Below are 11204 nucleotides of genomic sequence, written 5' to 3'. Positions count from 1 at the left end.
CTCATTAGCTTGGAGCTGGGTAGGAACTGGGGCAGCTAGGATTGGAACCAGCACCCACATAGGGTGGCAGAGTTGTGGCGGCAGCTAAGCTCTCTGTTCCATGGTGCTAGCCTCTGGCTCCCACCTTCAGCCTGGCTCAGGTCTGGCCATGTGGATGTGTAAGGACTCTCCTTGAATGGGAGAGCTCCCTCCCTCCCTACACCCCGCTTTTCTCTCCAGTTAGCAAACCTAGCCACTCCCCAGTTGCTCTGCGTTCTGGTCTCACCCTGTGTTGTCATCCTGTGTCTCCAGGTGATCTCTCCCTGCGCGCACACACATTCTGCTACCATCCAGCAAGATGCGATGTGGGTGGGTAGGTGGGGTCCTTGCCAGAGCCAGGCACCACGCCGTCTGGTCACTTAGCCTCCAGCACTGTGAGCACAGTCAGCTTATTTTTTTTTTATAAGCTACCCAGCCTCAGGTATTTCATTATCATAACGCAAGGTATACTGATACACACCTGTTCCCCACCTTAATTCTTGCAGAAGTTGCAGCAGCAGAAACCTGCCTCGGACCAGACATTCAAGACATTAGGAGTCACACCAACTTGGGCCCCAGGTACGAGGATGCCACCTGCTGGGACATCCTTTTTTTTGTTTTTATTTTATTTTTAACCTGTCTTCCTTGCTTTTCTGGGAAGTAGCAGCCATAACACCAACTTCCCAAAGTAATTTCGAGAAGGACTGTGTAAAGGACTTGTGCACAGTAGGTGCTCTTCAGCTGATTGCTGCTTCCCCTTGTCTCGACTGCAGTGCTGCCCAGCAGCGTTTTGACTTAGCGCTGCTTACCCCTTTCCTCTCTGTTATCGGTTTTCCAAATGCTCCCTGTCCTCATTGCCTTCCATTTGGCCAATACTAGAACATACACTGTGGTCACATGTAACACCTTCCCCTGTGCTTATTTTTCTTCCTCTATGTCATTATTTTGTCTGTTGGAAAGGCAGCGAAGCAGAGACATCTCCCACCCACTGGATTGTGCCAGTGATGTGCCAGGCTGAAATCACAAGCCAGAAACTCAATCTGGGTCTCCCAGATAGGTGACAGAGACCTACACCCTACACCTTCCTCCCCCACCTCCACTGTGCCCCGAGAAGGAGATTGGAATGGGGACACTTCACTCAGGCACCTCCATGCGAAACAGCAGCCTGATTGCTGAGCCAAATGCTCATCTTCTCTGCTCTGTTGTTTTTTTTAGTATTTGAAAGATGGAGAGAGAGAAATAGAAAGAGATTTTCCATCTGCTTTTCCACTTCGTAAATGTCTGCAAATAGCTGGGGCTGAGCCAGGCTGGAGCCAGGAACCAGAAACTCCTTCCAGGTATCCCCAAGAGGTGGCAGAAACCCAGGGACCTGAGGCATTATCAGCTGTCTGTCTGGTGCACTGAGACACCTGTTCTGAAACTGTGTTCTCCCTTTTGTGTCCTGCACTCCTCGCTGACAGAGCTCCCCTGGTCCTCACTCATCAGTACTTGCCTTAGAGTGTGTCTACCCTCCGTCCGTCTCTACTGACCATGCGTTCCCCTAGCTCAATCCATAAATACGCACCTTCTCTCATAATTGTGTGTTGACCTGGCAGCCCTTCTCGTGGCCACCTTGTCCAGTCTCCTTGCAAGGTCGTGCTCCTCGTCACCGTGTCATTCCTCAGCTCCCTGCAGCCTCCTGCGTGGGCTGCTCTGCAGAGGTCACCAGGCACAAAGGTCACCAGGCTCCTCACTCTCCTACCTGCATCCTCAGTCGTGTTTCCCTGCGAGCTCCCCTGGACATTCTCTCGACTGCTTCAGGCTGTCAGTCTCTGCTGGTGTGTTCCCTGCACAATTCTGGCTAGTCTTTTCCTGTGTCTTGAGACAATGCTTGGCTTGTGGCCCATTTTTAAAAAGCCTTATTTTATTTGAAAGGCAGGGTTCTAGAGAGAAAGAGGGAGAACAGAAATCTTCCATCCCCTGGACTTCCCAGATACCCACAAGAGCCAAGGCTGAGTCAGGCTGCAGTCAAAAGCCTGCAGCCCTATCTGGATCGCCCATGCTGTCGTGCAGGGGCCCACGTACTCGGGCCATCTACTGCTTTCCCAGCACGGTAGTAGGAGCGTGGATTGGAAGCAGAGTAGCCGGGGCTTGGGCCAGAGCTCCAGTCTGCAGGATGGCAGCATTGTAAGAGGGTGCTTCAGAGGACCCCTGTGCTCTTGTTTGTATAGTTCTCAACTGGGGAATTTGCCCCCACCCCAGGAGGACTTGGAAATGTCTGGAGACAACTTTGGTTGTCACAGTTTGTGGGGTGTGGTGTTATCTAGAGTGTAGAACCTGGGGGGTATTGCTAACCAACCCACAATGCACAGGACAGCTTCCTCTAACGAAATCATCCCATCTAGAATGTGAAAATGCTGAGGTTGAGAAGCCGTATGTGTGTGTATAACTTACAAAAAGTTACTGATTTGAGAAGCAGGAAAAAAAAGTATCAACAGCTGGTTCACTCCTCAAATACCCACAACAGCCCTGAATGGTGCCAGGAACCAGGAAATCAGTTCAGGTCTCCCACACAGGTGGCAGGAGCCCAGCTACTTGAGCCATGGCCTCCGCCTGCCAGGGCCTGAATTAGGAAACTGAAGTCAGGCTCTGGAAGCAGGAACCAAGCCCAGACACACTGAGATGCGGGCATCAACTCCACTGGGCCGAATGCCTACCTCTCCTGCTCTATTTTAACCCTGATCTGCGGAGTCTGGCTCCAGGCCACAGTTCCATGTGTGGTTTTTGAAATTGGATCAGACAGTCCAGCAGGTCTCACAAGGATTGGCTGAGGCGAGTCCCCCTCCCATTTTGGACCTATAGCACAGCTATCAGTGGGTTCACCCCAAAACCCAAATACCAGGAACTGTATCGTCTGAGAAAGAGAAAAATTTTTGACAGGATGCCAAGGGAGTGGGAGAAAATTCCAAATCAATCTCTGTTCAAAAAGGTTTGGTAGTGTATGGAGTTTGGGTAAGTGGGTGACACTAGGTGCTATATGGGATGAAGAGAAAAAGTGAAGAGTCTTTGAAATACGCACTTTAGCAGATCATGCTTCTACATGTTTACAGTTACATGTTCCAAAGTGGTAGCTGAACCATCATTGAGGGGGTGTTGTTTGAAATAACAGTGAACCGTAGGGTGACTCTGAAATCATCTGCACAAATTCCAGTCATAATCTTGGCAACACCCGGTTCTGTCTGGTTTTATCAGGGAACCTAAAAAGACATCTCAGCAGGGGCCGGCACCGTAAGCAAAAGTTGAATTCCGAGTAAGCGTGTTGATCTCACAGTCCAGTCCCAGCTGCTCTGCTTCCGATCCAGCATCCTGGTGTGCCTGAGAAAGCAGCAGAAGACGGGCAAAGTGCTTGGGCTCCAGGCACTTATGAGGGAGGCCCAGATGGAGCAGATGGTGTTTTTGGCTCCTGGCTTTTGCCTGGCCCAGCCCTTTCTGTCATAACCATATGAGGAGTGACTACATCGAAGGTCTCTCATCACCCCCGTCCCTGTCTCCTTTCTTACATTCTTCTCTTGGAAAGATAAAAGAGGACTTAGATTTTTAGTGAAGACAACTTTTGTGGGATACCAAGTTACTATGCAACGGGTAGATGAATGACTCCAGTAGACTGTTAGTGTGACAGGCAGCTAAGGGAAGCATGCTGTTAAGCAAGGGGAGATGGGTCCTGAATTTCTTACCCATCTCACAGCAGACACACCGCAGTATGCAGAGGGAGTTGCAGGCTAAGGCTCAGATTCTCCACCCCTCCCACTCGAGCGGCTCCTCAGCACAGGTGCTAACCTAGCCGAGGCACCTCCAGGCTGGGAGCTCACCTGGGAGTTGCCTCAGGTGAGAACCAACTTACCTGGGGAGGATGACAGACACTTTGTCTCTGACTCAGTGCTCAGTACTTTTCCACTCCTACCCTTCCCTTCCTCCTGGCCCTCAGGTCCTGGCAGCCCAGCTCACTCCCACTCAGTTCCAGACCTAGTCACATTATGCAAATATTTGCGCTTTTTTGTCTTTGAATCCAGTAGGTCCTTCACAGTTTAATAATTGAATGAATGAAAGCACATCTCCCTGCTCCAGATGACAAACCTGAGGGAGGTCATTAATGGTTGGCAATAAATATGGCAGTTGTAATTGGGGTAATGGTTAACCTCTGCATTTAGGTGTAATGCAGGAACAGTGGAAGTGTGGAATGAGGTGTGCGGGACTGGTGAGCCAGTCTAGGAAGCAGCATATCACCTCTGATGTTTAGAAACATGTGGCATAATGTCTGATTGTCATCGCAGCAAGTTCATGTTCAGTTCCAGACACATTCGTATGATATGTGATTGAATGTATTTAAATATGTAGTCGAGGGGTCAGTGTTGTGACACAGCAGGTCAAGTCACTTCCTGTGGTGTCAGCATCCTATATGAGTGCCAGTTCAAGTTCCAGCTGTTCCTCTTCCCATCCAGCTCCCTGCTAATACACCTGGGAAAGCAGTAGAGGATACCCAAGTGCTTGGGCCCCTGCATCCACATGGGCGACCCAGATTTAGGGAGTGAATCAGTGGATACGGTTCTTTCTCTCTCTCTCTCTGTATCTATGTCTCTGGCTTCAAATACATAATTTTTTTTTTTTTTTTTTTTTTTTTTTTTGTAGTTACGGTCCTGCATTCAGCCAAAAAAAATCCTGCAAAATTCAGGAGAGCATGGATTTAAACTCTGGGGTCCCCTCAGTCAGCTTTTTGCTTTCCCTCACAGAGGTTGCTGTCATTGGCACCATTCTTTGGGAGACGTGCTGACGGGCAAGAGCACGTCCAGGGGAGTGACTGAGTGCGTTAGGCTCTCGGACAAGGAAAGATCTAGCAGTGGTGAAGAGCAGCATGACATGACCTGTGCTTAGAAAAGGGGGCAGAACAGAGGGGTCTTCGCTATGATTCCCATGGAGTAGAAGCTTCCATGCTTCTCCCTTCCCCTTCCCAAGCCCTCCACTCATTTTCCGTTCATACTAGTTCTCTTTCTTTCCAAAGGAGGGCCCCTCCAACTGAGTAAGGCAAGCACTTCTCATTAGTTCCAAATCTACCCTTGAGCCAGAATTAGTCTACCTGACTCCTTAGGATTAAAAATAGAAAAGTACAGTGAGGCAGAACTTTCTGCTCAAGATCTGGAAATTCTCCCAGGCAGTGCTGTTTAAGGTGGGGTGAGCCACTAAAGGCCGGCGAGCCTGCGCGGGCAGCCTTCAAGCAGAGGCCAACAGAAGCTATGCTCTAGCTATTCTGAGAGCTGGCGTCCTAAGTCCAGGCACGTTTGTTAGCAGGTCTAAGCTGCTCTAGTACAATGAAGAAATATTGTACATTCAGCTGTTTTCCATATTTCATAATGGCTTTTGTCAAACAAGTAGGAAGCTGTTTAATTTGCAATAAGTTTCTAATCTATTACTCTTGGGGATAGGGGATATTTTGTCTAGTGGCTCAGACTTCAGTTAGGACACTCAGAGCCCACTCAGATGCCTGGGTTTGCTTCCCAGCTTTGGCTCCTGACTCCAGCTTCCTGCTATTGCAGACCCTGGGAGGCAGTGCTGAGTGGCAATGACTCCAATGGTTGCATTACTTATTGCCTCCTATATGGGAGATCTGGGTTGTGTCACCAGCTCTTGGCTTCAGGCCTGCCAGGACTCATCTCCTCATGTATTGCAGGCATCTGGCAAGTCAAGCATGGATGGGAGCTTGTGCATTCCTTTATCTCCCACCCCGACCCTGCCACCTCGCAAATAGTTAAAAAAAAAAAAAAAAAAAAAAAAGTTAGGACAGGTGTCTGACACAGCAGTTAAGTCGCCTTCTTGGGAGGCTTGCTCGGGTCGTCACCAGCAGATAGGAGAGACCTGGGTGCAGCTCCAGCCCTCTGGCTCTGCTTGGCCCTCTGGCTCTGCTTGGCCCTTGCAGCCATCTGGGGAATAAATCAGAAGGAAGATGGTCTCTAGGTCTATCTATGCTTTTTCTGCCACCTTCTGCCTTTCAAATGACTGAAAGAAATTTTAGAACCCAGTGCGGTGGCCTAGTGGCTAAAGTCCTCGGCTTGCATGTGCCAGGATCCCATATGGGTGCTGGTTCTAATCCCAGCAGCACTGCTTTGCTCCAGTCAGCAGAGCCAGTAAGGTGGACAGGGAGAGGGTCTGGGGATGAAGCACCGGCAGGAGACCAGTGATGGTGGAAGTCTCTCTCAAGCCTCCCTTCATTACTTCTTTAATACTCTTTTTCCCAAGTCCTTCAGCCAAACAATAGGATGCCAATGAGTCCAATTAGGCCAGGTGTTTTAGCTGCAAGCCCATTTCCTGTTATTGCTCAACTTAACGAGCGCTAATTAACTCAGCCCACAACACTGCTTCCCATCCAGTTCCCTGCTTGTGGCCTGCGAAAGCAGTTGAGGATGGTCCAAAGCATTGGGACCCTGCACCCACATGGGAGACCTGGAAGAAGTTCCTGACTCCTGGCTTCGAATCAGCTCAGCTCTGAGTGTTGTGGCCACTTGGGGAGTAAACCAGCGAACAGATCTTCCTCTCTGTCTCACCAGCAGGGAGACATATGGGAAGTGGAGCAACTGGGACACTATAACCAGTGCCCATATGAGATTCCGGCGTGTGCAAGGCAAGGATTTTAGCCACTAAGCCCATCTTGCTCCCTCCCCCAATTTTATTTTTAAGATTTAAAAATTTTGGGCCCGGCGGTGTGGCCTAGCGGCAAAAGTCCTGGCCTTGAATGCCCTGGGATCCCATATGGGCGCCAGTTCTGGTCCTGGCAGCTCCACTTCCCATCCAGCTTCCAGCTTGCGGCTTGGGAAAGCAGTCAAGGACGGCCCAGAGCCTTGGGACTCTGCACCTGCATGGCAGACCCGGAAGAAGCTCCTGACTTCTGGCTTTGGATAGGCTCAATCCCAGCGGCTGTGGCCATTTGGACAGTGAACTAGCAGATGGCAGATACTCTTTCTCTTATTCTCTCCACAAATCTGATACGCCTTTCCAATAAAAATTTTTAAATTTTTTTTTTTTAATTTTTTTGAAGATTTATTATTGGAAAGCCGGATATACAGAGAGGAGGAGAGACAGAGAGGAAGATCTTCCATCCGATGTTTCACTCCCCAAGTGAGCCGCAACGGGCCGGTGCGCGCCGATCCGAAGCCGGGAACCAGGAACCTCTTCCGGGTCTCCCACGCGGGTGCAGGGTCCCAAAGCTTTGGGCCGTCCTCGACTGCTTTCCCAAGCCGCAAGCTGGAAGCTGGATGGGAAGTGGAGCGGCCAGACACAAACGTGCCCATATGGGATCCCAGTGCTTGCAAGGGGAAGATTTAGCCTTTTTAGCCTTTCAGCCATGGCGCCAGGCTTGACATTTTTAAAATGTATTTGATTTATTCAATTACCCCTTCCCCTAAGCATGCTCTTGGACACTGGATTCCTTGCTCCCAAATACCCCAGAAGTGGTGTTTCCCTATTCTTTAATTGTTTTAGTACTGTGAGAAGTAGTCCCACTACCGTGCACCGAAACCGAAACTGCCGCCCTAACAGTCAAGAGCGCCCTCACGGTCCCCGCAAGCTCCTCTGCGGACACTCAGTCCACTAGGAGCCGCTGGTGATCCATCCTTGCAGGGACCCAGTGCGCGCCTGGGGCGAGGGGTGCCCTGCCGCCTCATGGCACGCAGAGCCTGCTGGGGGCGGGAGTGGGCGCCTGCGTGTGTGAGTGTGTGCAGCGGCTAGGCCTTCGTGGTCTGGGACTCCAGTCAGCCGCCCCTGTGAGGGAAAGCAGAGGCCGGAAAAGAGGCCCGGGGGTGAGTCGGGCTCTGTGGACGCCAGCAAGGGGCGGAATTGTGGGGGGACCCTGTGCCTCAGTCTCTTGGGGAGACCCTTAGTCTCTGGCATCAGCAAGGGAGGAAGAGTAAGGAGAAGTCCACGTGGCGTCCATGCAAACTCACTCTCTCCCCTTTTCTACCCTCTCCTCCCCTCCCGGCCCACCTCTCTCTCCCCTTCCTTCACTCTCTCCCTCCTCAGCACTCCGTCTCCACCATGCAGTCTGAGGAGAACGCTGCGCGTGCCGGCCTCCCCACCCGCTCGCACAGCGGGAAACGGCACAGGAAGCTTCGCAGGTGCACAGTTTCCGCCTTTTTCAGGGGCCCCGAAGAGTTGAAGGACTCGGGCCATTCTGCCGCCATGCTGGCACAGCTCAAGTCGTTCCAGGACTCACAGCTGCTGTGTGATGTGACCATCGAGGTGCTGACACCTGGCAGCGGGCCCGGCCTGGGGCGCCAGTTCCTGTGCAACCGCAATGTGCTGGCAGCCACCTGCCCCTATTTCCGGAGCATGTTCACGGGTGCCATGCATGAGAGCAAGCAGACCAGTGTGACCATCCATGACTTGGACCCCGATTCCTTCGAGGTGCTGCTCAATTACTGTTACACGGGGCGTGTGTCCCTGAATGAGGCCAACGTGCAGCCCCTGTACGCTGCCTCTGACATGCTGCAGCTGGAGTATGTGCGGGAAGCCTGTGCCTCTTTCTTAGCCCGCCGTCTCAACTTGGCCAACTGCACAGCCATCTTTAAATTTGCTGATGCTTTTGGCCATGTCCAGCTGCGCTGTCAGGCCCAGGCCTTCATAGCACATCACTTTAAGCAGCTCAGCCAGATGGGTTCTGTTCGGGAGGAGTCTCTAGCCGATCTGACCCTGGCCCAGCTCCTAGCCATCCTGTGCCTCGATAGTCTGAATATAGAGAGTGAGCAGATGGTGAGCCAGGTGGCCCTGCAGTGGATGGAGGCTGTCCCTGAAGAACGGGGTCCCCATGCTCCCGAAATCTTCAGGTGTGTCCGCTGGACACTGTTCACCGAAGATGAGCAGGATTACCTGGAAGGGCTGCTGACCGAGCCTATAGTGAAGAAGTATTGCCAGGACATTATAGAAGGGGTCCTGCAGACACGCCAGAGTAACATGTTGTGCAGGTCTTTGCTGCCAGTGCCAGACTTTGCCAGCAGTTCTGTGATGTTTGCAGGAGAAAATAACCCCCAGAGGCTGGGTATGTGTGTGAGGGAGATGGTGCTCTTCTTTGGCCGTCCCAAAGACCCCTTTATCTGCTGTGACCCATACACTGGGGATATTTACAAAGTGTCCTCCCCTTTAACTTGCCTGGTACGCAATGGGGCTGTCAGCACCTTTGCTGTTTGTGTCTCTCCAGACCATGATATCTATCTAGCTACCCAGTCCTGGAAAGACCTCTGGGTGTACAAACCAGCCCAGAATAGTTGGCAGCAACTTCCAGACCGCTTGCTGTGTCGTGAGGGCATGAATATAGCATATCTCGATGGCTATCTTTACGTTTTGGGTGGGCGAGACCCTATTACTGGTGTTAAGTTGAAGAAAGTGGAGTGCTACAGTGTTCGGAAGAACCAGTGGGTATTGGTGGCTGCCACGCCTCATTCTTTTATGTCATTCGATCTAGTAGTAATTCAGAACTGTCTCTATGCCCTCAACAATAGACGCATGTACTCTTATGATCCTAGCCACAACGTGTGGCTTAAGTGTCTTTCTCTTAAGTGCAACAACTTTCATGAGGCGTGTGTCTTCAATGATGAGATCTATTGTATCTGTGACATACCAGTCATGAAGGTCTACAACCCATTCAGAGCCCAGTGGAGGCAGATAAGTAATATTCCCTTAGTGGCAGAGACCAACAACTATAGGATTGTCAACCATGGCCAAAAATTGTTGCTTATCACCTCACACAACCTAAAATGGAAAAAGAACCGAGTGACAGTATATGAATATGATCCTAGGGAGGACTGTTGGATCAATATAAACACTCCGTTAGGGCTCTTACAGTTTGACTCGTACTTTTTTTGCCTGTCAGCTCGTGTCTATCCTTGCTGCCTTGAACCTGGTCATGGTTTCCTCACTGAAGAGGATGATATACCAAGTGAGTCTAGTACTGAGTGGGACTCAGGTGAATTCAGTGAGCTGGGCTCTGAGCTAAGCAGCTCAAGTTCCATGTCTGATGAAAATCTGTAGGGTCATTGAAAAGCACAAGCTTAGCAGGGTTTGTTATAACAAATTGAATCACCAAGTTTTTTGTTTTTGTTTTTGTTTTATTGGTATAGAAACCATCTGGAAATGAAAACCTTTCTTACAGGCAAGGGAGGAGTTAATTAACTGCAGGTTTGGTTCAGAACAGGCTCCTGCTTGTGAAGTACTAATGTAATTTTAGGAAGTTTTAGCACCCAGAGAAATCAAAACATATAGTGGGTTTTTTCAAAGTGTGTTCTGACTGAAATATAGTCTGTCAGATTTTAGTTTTCTCAACAGTGAAGAAGAATAAGTACATATTATAAATAGGGCTGTTGATTTTATTTGTTAATCTACACAATAACTGTAAGCTCACTAAAAGTAAAAACAATGGCAAAACCAAGTTTATTTTATTTTATTTTATTTTTTTTAAAGATTTATTCATTTTATTACAGCCAGATATACACAGAGGAGGAGAGACAGAGAGGAAGATCTTCCGTCCGATGATTCACTCCCCAAGTGAGCCGCAACGGGCCGATGCGCGCCGATCCGAAGCCGGGAACCTGGAACCTCTTCCGGGTCTCCCACACGGGTGCAGGGTCCCAAGGCATTGGGCCGTCCTCGACTGCTTTCCCAGGCCACAAGCAGGGAGCTGGATGGGAAGTGGAGCTGCCGGGATTAGAACCGGCGCCCATATGGGATCCCGGGGCTTTCAAGGCGAGGACTTTAGCCGCTAGGCCACGCCGCCAGGCCCCAAAACCAAGTTTATTTTAAAACTTCATTTTAAATTTAGACTATAAAATGTGAATTTGCAAAATTACCAATTTTAATCCAAAAAATTCTATTCTGTCACCAATCTATATATTTTTTTAAGTAACTAATTTTGTGGGGCTTTTTTGTGTGAACCTGATACATGCTTCATTTAATCAGGAATGTTTGTACTAAACATTGTGTGCAAAATTTTATCTGTATCCTTATATTATCTTTGTATTGCATAACATTTCAGAATATTTGCACAGTTTTGCTGTTTATCAGGATAAAGAAAGTTGTGATGGTTTTGAAACTATGTATATGGTAAAAATAGTACCTTACTGAGGCAAATAGTTATTATGCCCTTTAACTATAAAATTAAGTGCCAAAGAGCT

General features: G+C 49.6%; 1 protein-coding gene across 1 annotated transcript; it reads left to right on the top strand.

The window, feature by feature from the left end:
• Positions 1-520: 520 nt before the first annotated feature.
• Positions 521-10463, top strand: LOC101532845 (kelch repeat and BTB domain-containing protein 6-like). The gene is made up of 2 exons (XM_004581815.3): positions 521-597; positions 8062-10463. Exon 2 carries the CDS (start codon positions 8077-8079, stop codon positions 10063-10065), a length of 1989 nt encoding a protein of 662 aa, XP_004581872.2. The 5' UTR covers positions 521-597; positions 8062-8076; the 3' UTR covers positions 10066-10463.
• The last annotated feature ends 741 nt before the right edge of the window (positions 10464-11204 follow it).

Source organism: Ochotona princeps, chromosome 21 (assembly GCF_030435755.1).
Source record: "Ochotona princeps isolate mOchPri1 chromosome 21, mOchPri1.hap1, whole genome shotgun sequence".
Classification (NCBI taxonomy): Eukaryota; Metazoa; Chordata; class Mammalia; order Lagomorpha; family Ochotonidae; genus Ochotona; species Ochotona princeps.
Note: the sequence above shows the minus strand (reverse complement) of the source record. Positions and strands in the feature narration are given on the sequence as shown.